This window comes from Equus przewalskii, chromosome 27 (genome assembly GCF_037783145.1).
Source record: "Equus przewalskii isolate Varuska chromosome 27, EquPr2, whole genome shotgun sequence".
NCBI classification, from domain to species: domain Eukaryota; kingdom Metazoa; phylum Chordata; class Mammalia; order Perissodactyla; family Equidae; genus Equus; species Equus przewalskii.
The window spans coordinates 32926796-32944123 of NC_091857.1; the positions used below are offsets into that span (position 1 = coordinate 32926796).

A 17328-nucleotide genomic window follows, 5' to 3' on the forward strand; every position below is an offset into this window, starting at 1 on the left:
CCCAGTGCTCCGCCCGAAGGCGGGTCCGCCATAAACAAACGCGGCTCGGTCGCACGTGGGCCGCGGAGCTTCTGCGCCTCGCGACAGATCGCGGGCTCCGGGCGCCGCGTCTTCAGGCACAGGGAACCGCCAGGGAGGGCAGGAGAGCGCGCCCGGGCCCGGCCCCCGCCGCCTCCGCCCAGCTCCCCTCCGCTACCCTCCCGCTCCATGGCTCCGCGGCCGCCGCCTCCCATGCCGCCCTCCAGGCCGGAGGGGCCTCGCGGCAGCGGGGTCGAACACTCGGTCAAGGACTAAACAGCACCGCCGCTTCCTCGCCGGCCCCTCTCCACCCTCTAAGGAAAGCCGAGGCGCGGGAGACAGGAGGGAGAAAGCAAGAGCCAGCAGAAGGGAGCGGGAAGTCGGGGCTCTGTTCGCCGCGGGACAGTCCAGCCGGGAGGAGGCTGCGCCCGGGGCGGCGCGGCCGGGTTGCGCCAAGCTCGGGGCCGGCGGCTGCAGAGAGGCGTCTCGGTGCCCCAGGCCGGCCCCGCGCACCTGCCGGCGGCCGGCGCCCCAGACTCACCTGGCCCCCGGTGCCCCCTTCCCCATCGCCGCCGCTGCAGCCGGAGCGGGGCTCCGCGGGCCTGGAGCACGGCCGGGTCTAATATGCCCGGAGCCGAGGCGCGATGAAGGAGAAGTCCAAGAATGCGGCCAAGACCAGGAGGGAGAAGGAAAATGGCGAGTTTTATGAGCTGGCCAAGCTGCTCCCGCTGCCGTCGGCCATCACCTCGCAGCTGGACAAGGCGTCCATCATCCGACTCACCACCAGCTACCTGAAGATGCGCGCGGTCTTCCCCGAAGGTGAGGCCGCAGGTGGGCGGCGGGGAGCGCCGGGGATCCCCGCGAACTTGGCCCCAGCGGGGAGCTGAAACCGGACCGGAGGGGCCGCCTCAGCCTTCCGGGCAGTGCCAGGGCGTCTTGGGGAGGCCGCGGCGGGGCTTCGGCTCCTGCTGGAGAGAGAGAGAGAGGCCAGGGCTTTGGCACCCGGGCGATCAGACCATCTCCCGGCCCAGGGCTGGGCTGGGGCGAACCAAGAATTGTTCTGTGTTCATGCTAGTCCATTCTAGTCTAACTTCCTTTTTTTCTTTCTTCATTTCTTTAATTCCCCCTTTTATCTTTTCCTTCCTTCATTCCTCTCTCTCTTTCTGTAGAGGGGAATCATATGCACCCTGCAGGGGTGAAGGGCGCTTGCTGCTACCCCTGGGAGAGAGTGGAGTGCCCCAGGAGGCCCAGGCCCTGCAGGCCCTAGGCGGACGAGAGCACTGTGAGGACAGAGGCCTCAAACTCCCGCTTCTCGGGTCCCCTCTTCTCTGCTCGCCTCTCTTGGGGCTGGGGTGCGGGCAGTCAGGGTAGGAGAGACCGGCAGGAGAGAGAGAGGCTATCAGTTCAGAAATGGCAGGCAGGCCTGAGCATAGTCTTCTTTTCTGCATTGGCATTAAAAACTCAGAGGGGCAGGTGCCACAGCGGGTAAAGTTTGCTGGGACCCGAGGATCCGGCAGACCGCGGTGGTCAGAAATGGTGGCGCACTGGGCCGGCATTCACCTCCAGCTCACGGCCTGCCTGCGGGTGACTGTGGCTGCCAGGCCAGGCACCTCTGAGCAGCAGAGCTGGGAGAGGCCTGGTCACCACGGCATTCGCTTTTGGTGTCCCCGCGGCCTTGAACCGATCATCTTCCAGTGGCTCGGTCCCCTGCTGGGGTCGTTGGGGCCTGGCACCAGAGATTCTGACACCTGGCCTGATGGGTGCCCCAAGACCTCCAGGCTGAGAAGCCATGAGGGCTGCATCGGCCTCTGGAGCTCCAGAAGCCCATGTGGGAGTAGGGAGACAACTTCAGCCCCGGGACACTGGAGGGTCGCTGCAGTGCAGCGACAGGTGTCCGTCCACCGCTGGGCACCTCAGTTAAGGCGGTCCCTGGGCCAGGTGATCCTCCCAAAGTCAGTGAGCTCGACCTTTCGCGGTCAGCGGCTCTAACCCTGTTACTTGTAATCGTCTCTGGGTCTGGAGCTGCGCTTCACACTGCCTCCCGGGTGGAGCGCAGAGGGCCTGTCCGCCAGCGCGACATCCGGCTCTGCAGCGCGGCTGGCCTGGCCAGGGAGCCAAGCGTGGGAGGACGGAGAGCCGAGGGTTGTGGCCTCCCCACGCCTCCCAGCTGGGCGGGGGTACAGGCCCAGGGTGCTTTCATCCCTGGCACGGAAGCCCCAGACCGGCCCACTGGAGCCCAGCGTGCATTCTTCCACTTTCCAACCCCGTTCAACCGAGGTCCCCCTCCAGTCCTCCCACTGGGAGCTTTCGGACCAGGTGACCCCTCCAGCGGAGAAGAAAAAATAATTCGTCTCCAGCTGAAGTTTCAGTGAAAATTAAAAGAGAATTAAGTTTCATAAAGGACAAGTCTCCTTCCTAGCCGGGGAGGTGTGGTGGTCACTGGTTTGCTTGGGTGAGCTGAGTCTTAATCCGCATGCTACAAAGCCGGTGTGGCACCCCAATAGGACACCCGCCCCCTCTCCCCCTCCCCGTTGGAAATAGAAACAAACAAAGAAATGATGAGAACATTAAATGGTGTGGTTACTGATGATTTCAAATAAGCCGGAAATTTGTTAGAAAGGGAGGTCTGGAGAAAGAGGACTAATTGTAAGCCGTTTGTTGGGTGGGGGATTTCTAGGAGAGCCTGGTGGAAATTGGGAAGTGGTGCATGTACTGCTTCTGCAGATATTTGAACCGAGTCTGTGTGTTCCAGCTCTGGAAAACCAGTCTCCAGGCATTTGGGCCCGGAATGGCTTGGCCCTGAGACGGTGGCAGGGGTGGGGTGGCTGGAGGTCGCAGGACACTTGAGCACCAGGCCCAGGTGCTTTGTTTGGTAGTGGTCTGGTTGAGGGGCAGCCTGTGCATCTCTGGGAGGTGACCATCTAGGTTGGAACTCTGTGAGGTCAGGAGAGAGCTGTGTGGCCCTAGAGTCTTGGAAATGGCCCTGAACCTGTGGGATCGCCATTGATCCGGACAGGTAGGAGGTAGCGGTCTCCTGCAGCACTGGCCTCGAGCGGTGGACCCACAGCCTCCGGACTGGTCCCTGCGCTCGCTCAGAGGCCTCTAGCTGGCAGATCTGGATGGCAGCAACGTTCCCCTCAAATCAGTCAGGGCTGAGGAGTTGAGAAGCCCACAGCTTCGGGCAGAGGAAAAGATGCGTTTAGACTGATCTGAATTATGCAGAATAACTTGTTCGCCCTCCCGGGAGCTCGGAAGGGCCGGGGCTTGGAAGCCGCACCTTCATTGATTTAACCTGTTGTGGGGGACTCAGGTCTGCTCCGGGGAATGTGGTGCGGGATTGGGACTGGGCCTGGCGTGGGGGAGCCGTTGAGGTCAGGGAGCTTTTAGGGCCAAAGCTGTCCTGGGTGGCGGCGGGAGCTCCCAGACCTGCTCCGGCTCTCTCTCGGCGGCTGCGGATGGAAAGATCACGAGTGGAGCCGATGTGCCAAGAGCCATCTCACTGTTTGATGGCCCCAGAGTGAGCAGGATCCCTGGGTGAAGAAGGATCTAGAGATCAAGTTAGGACTTTGGGAGTCAGAAAATGAATAACACAGTCCGAAGGAGCCACAGGAATCACCAGATTAACCCTTATACCTGAGGAAATTGAGACCAGAGAGGGGAGGACCTTTCTCCCAAGGTGCCAGCGCAAGGACAAGAGAAGGCCATTGTCACCGTGGCAGATCGGTGGGCCGCCTGTTCTCGGCCGCGCGCAGGAGAGGCAGCCGGCCTGGGCTCCTTTCATTCTCGAGACTGCCCCCGCGTGAGGAGAGAAAGAGGGCCTTGGAGAGTCCCTGTGCAGGAGCAAAGAGGCGACTGGAGCCAGGGTGGATGCTCCAAGGATAGGCCAGAGCACTGGCTTGGGGGTGCTGGTAGTTTTTACAGCCAGTCCAAAACTCAGCTCTGCCTGCCCTCCTGGGCCTTGTTCTCATTGTCTGTAAAATGGGCCTCTTAGCAGCTCCATCGCTGCACAGGGTTCCTGGGATCAAGAGTGAGGGACCAGGCGGTGCAGGTGGAACTCTAACATATTCTTCCTCCAGTCACTCCGTTTTGTGAGCTCACCAAGTTTCCATGGCCAGCTGTGGCTTAAACAGCCGATTGCCTCACTCCGTGGACCTCCCGGGACTTACTGCTGGGAGTTGGAAGACTCACTGGGCCACGTTTTCTCCCCTTTCACAGCGAACTAGGAAGCGGGAGGTAGATGGGCAGGAAAGCGGGCAGGAGAGCAAGGATGGCTTCTGCAGTGGACTCAGAATTGAAAACTTTGTGAGTTCACTGGCCGGTTGGGAAGGCCTGGTACCCCCAGGGCTCAGGGGACTGCTGGGGCCCATGGGCTGCCTGCCCTCTTTGCAGTATGGCCGGCCTTCCCTTCAGGAAAGGGGGCGCTTTGGAAATACAGAAGCACCGGGGTGGGCAAACTCTTCTGCTCTCTGGCCATGACTGCACGGAGACGACGCCAGGCAGGACGCAGGGCATGTTCCACCACAGGGTGATCTACGCTGGGCCTCAGGAAGCCAGAGTCAGGGCAGCAGGAGCTCCGCGGCCAATCTCACCGGGATTCCTGTGCGCAGAGGATGGCTTCCCTTCCCTGCCCTCGCACGGCTGGCAGGAGGGACTGGCCCAGGGTCTGGGCTCAGAAATGGAGTTGGAAGCTAAGAGTGACTGTGGGAAGGAGAACAGAGGCCCCAGCCCCTTTTCCCAGACCAGAAGTCTCCAGACAGGTGTGGGCGAGAAAGAGGGGGAAGGGACAGCGACACTGAGCACAACATTCACTTAAAAAGAAGTGAAAATGGCCTTCATACACAAAAGTAAGTGGGGTTGGAGGTCTGAATTATTCCAGTGTGGAGAATTATCTGGCTTTAGATTCTGGCAGGGACCCCCAGACACACACACACACTAGAGGGCCAGGAGAAGGGAGGCCCTCCTAGAAATTGTCAGGAACAGAAGCACTTTGACTTAGAGGGTTTGGTGAGGAGACACTCGCCCTAAACTGACATGGGGTCACAGACTCCAAGTCTTTATCGCAGCCCGAAATGTAGCTTTTAAAAAGAAAAAAAAAAGCCTTATTTTTTAGAATAATGTGGATTTTTACAATCCTCTCCCCATCTCTACTTGGGAGCCTGACATGCTGTGGGGTCCGGCGGGGGTAAAGCTTGCAGTCGCTGAGCAGGAAGCTCCGGGCAGTGGTGAAGGGACCTCCCCGGGGCCCTGGCGGTGGCGAGGAACTGGAGCGCGCGCGTGTGGCAGATTCAACCCCCGGGAGCCGGCGCCCAGGGCCCGGCCCAGGCGCTCCGGGGCGCGGCAAGGGCGCCTCCTCCGAGCGGCGCTGGGCGCTGCGCACTCGTTACTGCGGCGGCGGCCCGGCCTCCATCCCACCCCTCAAAGTCCAAGCATTAGGCGTTGGGGTCGTGGGGACTTCCGTCTGTCGTCTGAGCACGTACGACACTGGCCCGCGGCCAGGCAAGGCCAGGTTGGAGGCCCCCTCCGCTGCCCTGCTCCGTCGTCGGCCCGAGTCAGGTCTTCTCCAGGCGCCCATCTCTACCACTCCCGTCGCACCCGGTCCCCAGCCCGCGCTGCGACTGTTGGTTTGGAACAGGGCTTAAGGGCCGGGCTTTTCAGGGATCCCGGAGAGAACGAAGCATTCCACCACCGGAAAAAGGCTGAAGTGCGCGGAGGAGCCCCAGAACCACGACGATTTCCTGGGGTCCTGGAGTCGAGGGAGAAGGCTATATTAGAGATGCAGGCTTCTTCGACGGGCTCTCCTAGAACAGCGAGGCAGGGGCTCGGTCCCAAGCTCCCCCCGTTACAACCTTGCACAGGCTCCTGGGGCCCGGTAGCCCCGAAGGGAGTTCCTGAGCATGCGCCCCCGCGGTGGTCGTGCTCTGAATTCCGTGTTGTAAACGCCGTAATGACTGGCATTGGACGCTGGCTCCGCAGTGGGCCCTGTCGGGACGTGCGCCTTGTGAGGGGAGAAGAGAGAGCGCGGTGGGAGCCGAATAGCCCATCCTTACTCCCCCACTATGCACACACCCTTCTTGACTTTGGAGTGTTTTGCAATCAGCAAGCGTGACTTGTGTCCTCAGATGGCCCACGACACGCGAAAGGCCACGCTTGGTAATAACACGCCCCCTCCACAGGCGCCGGGGTAGTTACTGGGGGAGGGGGAGCCGAGGAGAGGGCTGGAGGCAGGATGAAAAGGGAGAGCAAGAGAAAGCGGGACCAAGGTGGTGGCAGCCTGGGCAAACAAGGAGGCCTTCTGCTGGACTGAGCTCTTCGCTCGGCGCCTGGCAGTTTAGCTCATTTAATCCCCAAACCACCCCATTTTAGAGGTAAGAAGTAAAGGTTAGGGGTCAGGGCACTTGCTGGGGATCAGAGCGTCCAGACTGGCCCAGCTGGCATCTTGAACGTGGAAGGAGGAGGCAGGAGGAGGTGAGCCCCCCGCCCCCGCACCTGTCCTCCGCGTTTTTATCAATCCCAGATCCAATTTTTCGTGGAAGGGTGGTGGCACGGTCTGGCCGTCCCCTGTTATTAACCCCACTTAATTTTCATAAGATCCTAGAGGAGTCTTTTTGTCATCGGTTTAGATACCCAAGGTTGCCCTTGGGGACATGTGAGATCTGCCGTCCATCCTAGGTGTTCTTTTCAAAGTCCAGACCATTTCTCCAGGGTCGGACCCAGGGGTCACTGGCCGCAGCAAGAGTCCTGCTCCCGGGCCCAGAAGAAGCAAACCTCGCTGCCTCCTGTAGGTCTCAACTCGTGTGTCCCCTCAACTGAAAGGGGTGACCCTACCTCACAGTGAGGGGACCCCTCCACCACCTCCCCTTTGAGCAGAATCATCTTATTTGTGCGGTTCCATGATTATGCTCTGTTACCTGCGTCTGGAGGATGGGACCCAGCAGGTAACCTCAGGGCCTGGCTAGGGCCCCTGCACAGCAGCCACTCAAGAGCTGTTTGTTGACTGAGTGAGCATCCAGAGAGGAGGGACCATATTTTGATAGCTCCTGTGGCAGGCCAAAGAGCCAGCTGAGTGTGGATACCAAGGTACAGGCACCCACACATCCTCACAGGCAGAGGGGGAAGGGGGATACCTGGCTCCTCTTCTCTCTGACCCAGTGGCTGACGCCCTCCCCATGACCTACCTGGCCATCTGGACTCCCAGTAGCTGAAAGTTCCCCTCAGATTCCCTTGCTGACACATGAAGGACAAGCTGGACCCTTGCAGGAAGCCACAGGTGGGGCTCGGGACCCCAAGCTGCTCCCCTAAAGTGAAGAGTGGCTCCCGAGATCAGGCAAGACAGACCACCAATGGCTGATAACCTTGGAGGAACTTAGTCCAGTCTTTTCTTACACTCCTCTCATTTTTCAAACAAATAAAGCCCTTTGTTAGGTCCAGGTAAGGGCCACATGCCCAGGGCCTCACTTTTTGGGGAGTATATATGGCTTTATAGTACCAAGATGATTATTTTTCTGTTACAAATCTTACCTTTTTTGGTCTCCGTGTTCAGCCTAAAGTAGATTTTTATGGGCTGAGCGAAAGGCCTCGCCCACGGTGGTTTCTAATGGAAGAGCTGGCAGCACCAAGGCCCTGGGATGAGGTGGCATGGGGGCAGGGATGCTGGAGGGGATCTCCCCCACACCTACCACCTCTGCCAGGTCCGGAAGGGGCTGTTGGACCAAATCTCTGCCTGAAAAGTGGAGGCTTCGGGAAATTGTAGGAAAAATGATAATGATATAAGGGAATAAGTCTCTCTTAAAGTATCAGGGTATTTGAGTTATAGGGAAAATTGTCCTGTGTACTCAATGCACACAAGGCTAGAGCCTGCAACAAAGCTTTTGGGAGAGCTGGATGGGGAATCTGGTCTGGGGGTCAGTATTGAAGGTGGAGATTTCCCCAGGTCGCTGGGCCCCAGACTCTTCTAGAAGCCCAAGGCCGGGAGGCTGAGACCGCTGTCCCCACCGAGCCAGGCAAGGGTGGCTTGGCCCAAAGCGGGGGAAGAACCCATGAGTAGGGTAAAGGACTGTTGCCAGAGCACATTTGTCCACTCTCAGAAATCAGCCTTCCCCAGGCTCTTATTAAATTATTTCTTCATTCAAGCCCCGCAGCTTTGAAGTTTTGGTTCTTTCCATTTCTGGTTAAGTGGATTAAACACTGCCGCCAGGACGGCTGCCTGGATTGAGGGGAGGAAGGACCTGCCCGTGAGAGCCAGTGGCGCACGACTGCGGTCACTGTGGTCACCCTGGAAGGCGGAATGGGGCCGACGGTGGTCTCCTGGGGTTAAGGAGACACCTCGGTTCACGTGGCGGACGCTGCGGGACTGCGATCCTATCTGTGGGATCAGATCGGGATGTGTGGAAATCAGCCACTTCCCTCTGGGGAGACCCGGGTAAGCCCCTAATTCCTAGAGCCCAGGAGGAGAAATTAAAGGTCATCCCTTTTTTGGTTGCCCAACAGAGTTTGTCTGGAAGGGTCTCCAAAGCCGGGGGCACGGGGAGAGGGGCTGGGCCCCGAGGTGCTCTGGGCCGGGGAGGCTCCCTCGCGCTAGGGCTGCGTTTTCCGCGTCTCTGGGGTCGAGGCCTCCAGAAGCCGGGATGCACCGGGCGCCCGCCGGGACAGTGGGCGACCCAGGGCGGCTACGCAGCGACTCTCCGGGAACCCACTCCCGCCGCCCGCTCAGATGGGCTTTGCGGTCCTGGAAACAGTGCCTGGATTCGCCATGGCTGGGCAGGGTTCCCTGCCCTGCGCGTCGCGCTCTGGCCTCTGGTCCCACGCTCCCCGCGCGCAACGGGCTGGAGGCCAGCCTGGCCCGCAGTTCTGGGCGGAGGGGAGGCGACCGCGCCAGCGGAGCCATAGCGCACAGGGTCGCAGCCGGCCGTGGGAGATGCGCGAGTGGGCCTGGAGCCTGGGGGCGCGTTCTCTGCGGGGGAGGGAACGGGGCGCAGGCTGACACAGAGGTCACCGGCCTTTGCCACCTCGCGCTAGGGCTGCGGCACTAAGTGGAGGGTTGAGGGCCAGGCCCCCAGCGAAGGGACTCCAGGGAGCGGCTGGGGGTTTCTCCCAGCTGGCGCTTAGCGCTTTGCTTGGAAACCTTACTCGGCTTTCCAGCTTCCTCCCGAGGGTGAGGGGAAAAGCCTGGGATCTCCGGGGTCGCAGCAGTTGAGCCGAGGGTGCAGCAGAGGGAGGTCTGCTGGGCACGGCCGCCTTTCCCCTGGTGCGCTTTCTGCAACACTGGTGGCCTTCGAGGAGGTGGTGGGGAGCAAGAGGAGGCCTTGGGAGGGGCCGGTTAAGAAGCAAAGGCGCTAGGGGACCCCAATTAAGTGACAACAGACACTACCTAGTTACCATCGGCTGTCACTGCCTTCGGCCCATCCCCCGCCCCGCCGCTGGCTCCTTTGGAGTTTGCGCTCGGGAAGTCCCCAGGTAAACCCTGCCTGGGCTATAGCTCTTGGATTGGAGCTCCCAGGACGCCTGTAAGGGCCGGCGCGTCCGAGAGATTACAAGAGGTTGAAAAAAGATCTTTTTTTTATGCCAAAAGATCGGGGAGGGCTTTTCGTCGGTGGCTGGCTGTCTTTGGGAAAACGTGGTTGCCAGCGATGCGGGGAAGGGAGGGGTGAGGGAGGCTGCTCTGGGAAATACGGGTCAGATCGATATCCCCGTTTGGCGACGAGGATGACCGATTTCAAAGCGGATTAGATTACTTTGTGGCATTTCGAATAAAACAGCAATTTCAGAGCCGTGAGCACCTGAGCGACCCCCGGGAGCCTGGCGGGCTCAGTGCGCGCCGGGCGCCTGGACCTGAGGCCTCGGCGGAGCAGGAATTTCTCCTCTGACCTTTTTCTTTTTAATCGAGGGCAAAGGAGCGACGGCGAGGGTGCAGACGGTGGCCTGCAGGGTCCGGGGGGAGGCGGCACGCAGGACGCTCGGGACTCCGGGGCAACCAGGTCGCCGGGTGCGGAGGTTCCGTGCGCCCCGCCCGGCGCCCCGGCCTCTGGCTGAGCGCTGCCGTTTACTGATTTGCTTTATTCTCCCGCCCAGGTTTAGGAGACGCGTGGGGACAGCCGAGCCGCGCCGGGCCCCTGGACAGCGTCGCCAAGGAGCTGGGATCACACTTGCTGCAGGTAGAGGCACCGCCAACGGCCCTGCGGGCGCCCGGGTGGACGCTCCCTTCCGACCCCGCCATCCCGGTCTCCAGACGTATCCGTAGGCCGCCCTCAGGCTGCAGCAGTCATCCCGAAATAATGCCCAGACCCCGAGCAAGAGGCCCCCCCACCCCCTGGGAGGGTCAGATCCGAGTATGGACTCAGCTCAACGAGTGCAGCCTCGGGCCAGCCCCAACCCCTACCCGGCACCTCGACGCCCCCACCCTGCAGACCCAGGACTCTCTAGCCCCCCCACCCCCACCCCCAGACCTAGGCAGAAGGGCGCCCCTGGGCGTGGTTAAGTCCTTTCCAACTTTACTTCCCTCAGCAAACTTTTATGGAGAGCTTCCTCCGTGCCAGACGCTGTGCCAGGCGCTGGAGCCAGAGAAAGAATGATCAGGACGCCTTGAGCTAGAGTGCCGCGGCTCTAAGGCGTCTGACAGTTGTGTGTGTCTGGAGGGAAATAAAGGAGTCACAGCATCACTAATAGAATATTAACAATTGGCATTTATTGAGAGTTTACCACGGGCCAGATTCTGTTCTAAATCTTACCATATCTCCTGGCTTCACCACCCACCTAGAGTGGACTTTATTTTTAGCTTCATTTTTTTTTTCAGAGGAGGAAGCTGAGGCACAGAGAGGTTAAGTAACGGGCCTGAGGTCACACAGCAAGTGGTGGAGCCGGGTTCAACCCAAGTGGTTCAGTTCTTGAGTGATCTAGCTCACGACATGGTGCGCCTCCGGGGTCACCTGGCTCAAGGAGGGAACTCTTGCTTGGTCTGTGGCCCGTCCCTTAGCGCCCCAGCCCGGGAGCCGTTCAGTCCACGGCTGCTAAACCGCCCCTGACCTCGGATTTCCCTCCACAGTGTTTGGGGCGCGGGCCGAGCAACCGTGCGCACGACTGGCCACTTCCAAGTTGGCGGCTGGCGCTAGGCGGGGACAGCAAAGCCTCGTGCCTCGGAATCTTTCAAATGCCCTTTACAGAGCCTCATCAATGACCCGATTCATTGCCCCCCTCCCGTCATTTGTCTCTGCCATCGAAAAATGCCTACCGAGAGCTACTTTGCATTTCCTCCTTCTATTTTGTGTTTTCTTTAAAAGAAAAAAAAAAGTTGGCCGCGGGACACTGTGACTTGGGTCGGCCAGTCGACCATGAGCTCCGCATTTCGAAAAAGCAGATCTTTTCAAAACTCTTTTGCCCCAAATGCCCCAGTGTGATTTATTTTTTAAAAAGGCGTGCGTTGGGGAAGAGAAGATCCGGGGGCATATTTGAAACCCGAAGCTTTACAACAGAAAGCGGACGGTGTGGGAGCCGGGCGGGTAATGGCGCTCTTGGAGTCGTTCCCGCGCGCCCCGCGCTCTCCTCCCACCCTCTCTTCCAGCTCCGCGCGCGGTATTTTGCATGTTTGACACTCTTACATATTATAAGTGACACTAATATCAGGGACAACTAAGTGCCTGGGAACTCCAGTGAAAACCTGGTGGGCAAAGTCGACACCCCCAAGTTTCTCCCACTGTGCATTTAATTAATTCCGGAGTGGTGTGTGGACGGCGTCTTTGCAGTTAATGTACATGCAAGCGCATTAGGTAATTTGAAGCTATGAAGGCATACCCAACATTTTCCGTTAAGGATATTATTTTTTTAGCTACTGCTGGCAACTTTCAGAATTTAATTATGATAATTTTTTCTCTTTTAACTCATATGGCTAGCTGTCAGATACTGTTTCATTAAATGTATCTCTTTAATGAGTTTGGAGTTCAGCAGGAATGCAAAATGTGCCCCAACGTTTATAACTTTAGAAATTGCTGTATCATTTGTATTTTTGAAACGGAGTTTAGTTGGGAAAATATTTTGTAGCTGAGTTAGAAACGTGAAAGTAAGGCTCATAATCAAGATGTTGATTTCAGCCTCAGCGGAGGGAAAGATAATAATTTAGTTGGCAAAGAATTTTTGCAGCAAAATTGTATTTGAGACAACAGAGTGTAAAGATATCTTTCAAGTTTCATTTCTACTACATTCTCCTTAGGCCCCCCTCCAAAAAGGGAGTGGATTTAGAAAAACCCAAAGGTAATCTGGTTTCAATTACATGCTGTAAAAATAGAATTTGTGGCCAGAAATTAATTTGGAATATTTTTTATGGGGGTAGCATTGTGGGTTGTATGGGTCTTTCACCAACTTTATTGCTTTTCTTTGGTTCTGGATCTAAAATATGAACGGGTAAATAAAATGCAGTTTCCTTTTTCAAAAAATAATTTAGTCTTTTTATCCTCACCACACATAAATAAAATCGTTACTTTTTTATTTGTCTTAATTACCTCTTATAATTTTACTTTATTTTTTTGAGGGCCAGCCAACCTAGGCAAAATCAGAATATCATGTAGATTGTTTTAATTTTTCAGAAATTGATACTTTTTCCCCGTGAATTTTGCAAAGGTTATTTGATCTCTTGCAAATTCTAAATAATTAATTCTGTAGCCATAGTCTCTTTAAATAACCAGGCATTTTCTTTTATTTTCTGGGGACTGGTAGTGTTCGGAATTTATTATTCAAATGGTACTTAGGGGTAACTAGCAAATTGTGGCAAATAAAGCTTATGTCCTAGTGGTACGAACGACAGCCAATTATGACATAAAATGGTCTATATAGCGGTAGATTTTCCCCTAAGAACCATAGAACTCCGGATTTGTGCTAAGTGCTAAAATAACCCCAAACAATAAAGCTACTACATTTAAACTGAGCATGGTAGGAATTCTCAAACGTTTTGCATGGTTTTTGTGATGTGGACGTAAGACTGGTTTTAAAGTGCTTTAAAAGCATTTGAGAACCTGGCCGGGAACGAAGCCTTGAGTGTCGTAACCTACAATCCTTCCCATGGCCCTGGGCTCCATTTCTGCTCTTAATAAATACACCTTGATGATAATGTTTTATACTTTCCTCCATCCCAGTGACGGTACACCCATCAGACCTGACTCTAATGTGTAACTATCATCGCTTACCCTGACACTTTTTCTTTTACAGACTTTGGACGGATTCGTTTTCGTGGTAGCATCTGATGGCAAAATCATGTATATATCAGAAACAGCTTCTGTACATTTAGGCTTGTCCCAGGTAAGGTATTGCCTAATTTTATGTACAACCAAAATATTAAATTAAGTGTTGGTGGATCTTGACAGTCTTACCCAACGTCTACTTTTGTGTATGCACATAATCCAAAATTGCCAAATCATCTTTTTAGGCTGTCCCATGGGGCTTCTCTTCTCTGTGTTATATTTCACTTTTTTAGTTTCTTTTTCCCTTGGGATTAATGACCAGGCTATCTTTGCAATGGTCAGCCTTGTTCTGAGATTCAGTCCCATCGCCTGGATTCTGCTTATACAGTAATGCTCTCTGCCACTAACAAGAGCTTCACAAAGGGAGATTTTTCAGTCCGCAGTTGATGGTCTGCATGTGGTATTGGGAGTTGCTGTGAAAGTAAGGGGCAAGCTGGTGCCGAACATGGATTTTATGCAGAATGTGCTTTGGGGAGAGAGAAAAGGGGGGTAGATTTATGACTGTTCACATGGAATTCAGGGTAATTTTTCCTGAGTTTTTCCAGTTCAGTGGTCGTTTCAGTAAAGCATTTTATATGCTTGTGATAGAAACTCATAAAACTCAGTTTACTACTGTTTTGCACAGCAAGGTCCTGGTTTCTTTAGAACATTTAAATATTACCGATTTTTCTGGAACCCCCTTCTAAAAAGGAGTTCATCCCTTAGAGGAAAGAGATGCACTCAGCTTTATCTGTCTCCATCAGGCTGAGGGTTTGGTGGAGAATTTAGCTGCTCTCTGGGCCCATTCGGATGGGGGGAGGGGTGGTCTAACTGTTGCCATTCACATTTCTGATTTAACAAGCGTGGATCCTAGTTCTAAAAGTCACATTTTTTATATACATAGGGACTAAATGTTTCTTTACATTGTGAATTATCAGAGTGCCTTTTTTCATCACAGCTGAAGACACACTAGAATTAATTAGATACAGGAAATGGGCTCCCAGGAGGCATGTGAAGAATCCATGTTACACTAGCCTCCTCCAGTAAAGCCAAAATAAAACAAGCCAATTAATGTGGCGCGGGTTTTCTCATTGAAAAACGAAATTACCGCTTTGGAAACCTGCATCTGACGTATTCCTTTTCTTTTTCTGCCAATACGTTTTTTAAAGTTGCCACTTGTTTACCACCTTCTCTTTCAATGTGTGTCCTTATTCATGTCCCAGTGGGTTTCTGTGCCTATGTGTTTCTTATGCAAAGTCCTTTAAAGTGAATCTCATATTAAAATTGTTTGGTGCTTTCTTTTTTCTTCCTTTTCTGTTTTTTTATGAAACCAGGTCTCCGAGATAAGAGTTACTAAAGTTTGGCTCTTACACCTACTTGATTCATGAGTGTACTGGCAGAACGGGAACATGACATTTACTGTTTTTATATTTTCCAAAGTTACTATTCTCTGAATTTCCACCTTGGCCTATTTAGAATTATTTAAGACCCTTTAGTTGTACCCAGCCTGGTTTCTACTCCTGACTTGATCTGTGGCTGAGTGACTTTGATCGGATTACTTAAGTTTTTCTATCCTAATTTATAAAGCCTTGATTACTTTTATAATAATGCCACAAACATTTATGACAAATGACATATTTGTCATTTGAAATGTTTTGTCATTATGACTGGTCAAATGTATTTTAAAATAGGTAAAGTCACTGTTATCATATATTAAATTTACATTTGAGCTCCCTAGCAGTCAAAGCAAAAAGGGAAATGCATTCAGTTATATGGTTTTCATTGTCTGATAGGGAATGGTACTTAACTTCTCTGAACCATTACTAAAATAATAATGTCTGCTCTACCCCTCTTTTAGGATCATGGTAAGAAACATATCAAAGTGCCCATTTTATGTGATTTATAAGCTATAGGGAGCTACACAACATCAGGCATCACCGCAGTTTCATTAGCATTGAACTTCAAATAGTGTTGGTTGGTGGGCACATATGAGGGCTATGTGGACATTTGGAATGTCCTGTCACCTCATAAGGGCCTGCGCACATACCAGACCATTCCAGTTCATTCAGTCAAGCTGCTTGAGCTAGCATCCTACATCTCTCAGTCATTTTTCTCTCTTTATGTGGGATATAAGAATGTTTATGAACATGATAATCAAAAGCGACCAAAATATTGGATGGGTGACAGATACGCCTCCTGTTCACCATTAACTCCACAGAAGGAAACCTAAGCAGAAGCACAATGAAAATTGCATCTCCTTTTGGTCATAATGCAGAAATAAAACTTTGTATCCTAATTGTGAAAGGGGAGGGAGTGATACACTACCATTTTTCAAGGAAGTTGTAGAGATGCCTTCTATCCATATGTTGCCGGGAGAAGTGTCAATTTACAAAAAGATAAGTCAAACTGGTGGTCTGTGTAGAGCGAGGGATTTTTTCCTGATCTCTTGGCGGGACTGCGCTGGCCTCAGTCTCCAGCTACAAAAACACTCTAATGCAGACGCAAGCCCTCGTTCGTGCCTGGGGAGTCTTCCGCGGGGAACTGTTTAAATAAGCAGCGACAGTCTTTCCCCTCAGATCTGCCTCCTGTTCACCATTAACTCCGCAGAAGGCAATCTAGGCAGAATCACAATGTGTATTTTTTTCTGTCTTCTTTACTTAAATAGTAAAATGAAGTATTGAATAGGATGTCAAATACTCAACTTCTCTTTTCTTAAAAAAAAAGATTTTTGCACCTTTTAGATTATTTTTATTGGTAGTAAAAAGTTAAGCAAATATATCAAACATGAAAACTTATTAAATCTTATTAAGCTTATTAAAATAAGCTTAAATTTTTTTTTAAATCACCAGAGATAAAAGTGTTAACAAAATTTTACCCAGTAGTCAGAATAACCCTTTAAACAGATTTTCTGATGAATAAAGATAGTAGAAATAGCTTATATTTACAAAGCACCCTTCATGTTCGAAGAACCTTCAATTACTCTCAATGACATTATCTCATTAAGTAACAGCAATCTTTTACATTAATTCAGGGTTAAACTCTATGTTAGCAGCTCCTAGGGAACATAAGCTCTTAGGTTTGCCATAATTGTGTGATAATTCACAGCAAAGTGGTGTTTTTTTAAAAAAAAAAAATCTGCAACGTCTAAACAACTATCTGAATTATCTGAGAGTATAAAAATGATTCTTTGTGCGTTATGAGGTCATCCCAATTCAAGGACTTTTATTGAACTTTTTTTAAACAAGTGTGGGATTAAGAAATCTATTTCATATGGCAGATTTTATTAGTTTATTTTTGCTTTTAAATTAGTAAACACAGAGATCCTTGCTGTACCAAAGAGTGAGAGAGACAACCCCAAAATGCAAGCTGTCTGCTCAGCCCACGGGCTGAGTGTCAGGAACTAGGGCCCAGCTTCTGGCTTGAAAATTCTATTCGGTGTATGTGCACAGAAATAATACATAATAATTCATAGAGTCGAATTCATATCTATGTGGAAGAGCCAGACTGGGGAAGCGCTCTTCATCCATGTAAGTTATTAAATGACTTCGTTCCAGGGTTTTTTGGTTAATATAATTGACGGACATAGTCAAAGAAGGAAGAGCCCTGGGTATTTGCTCGGTATTTCTGCGAACATTTTTAAGGATCCTTGTGGTTTAAATTTCCTTACCAAAGTTGCATACATTATATAGCATCTAAGTAACTAGGATACATTTTCAAATAGATATAGATATGTATGAAATAGCTGTTTATGAGACACATGAAGGAAAATGTAATATTTGAGATTGCGGCTAGAAGCTCGGCCGTAAAAATAGCCATGGCGTTGTTCGGGGCCATAAGACCTAATCCTTTCACTTTTGAAATAAAGAGAAAGGACAGCGTTTTATGTTTGTTGACATAACTTGAACCCTGAAACCCAAACCATTTTATTTTTAAATGCTTAATTTACCATAGTCAGGAAAACACCCAGAGCAGAGTGACATGCGTTTTCTGCGTTCTGGGTCGCTTTCCCCTTATGGCGACCCAGAATGTATCCATTTAGTTCTGTATTTATCACATGTAGCTTTCTTGGCAGGAAGAAAAGCTATTCAGCGCAACATAAAAAAGCTCT

The 17328-nt window shown here is 52.4% G+C and overlaps 1 protein-coding gene across 1 annotated transcript in view; it reads left to right on the forward strand.

Moving 5' to 3' along the window:
- The first annotated feature begins 57 nt into the window (after nucleotides 1-57).
- The window catches only part of SIM2 (SIM bHLH transcription factor 2), a 48257-nt gene continuing 30986 nt past the window's right edge, over nucleotides 58-17328 (forward strand). Inside the window, exons 1-3 of the mRNA XM_070597634.1 lie at nucleotides 58-837; nucleotides 10087-10169; nucleotides 13210-13299. Coding sequence (XP_070453735.1) covers nucleotides 663-837; nucleotides 10087-10169; nucleotides 13210-13299 — 348 coding nt within the window. The 5' untranslated portion in view covers nucleotides 58-662. The remainder of the gene's footprint in view (nucleotides 838-10086; nucleotides 10170-13209; nucleotides 13300-17328) is intronic.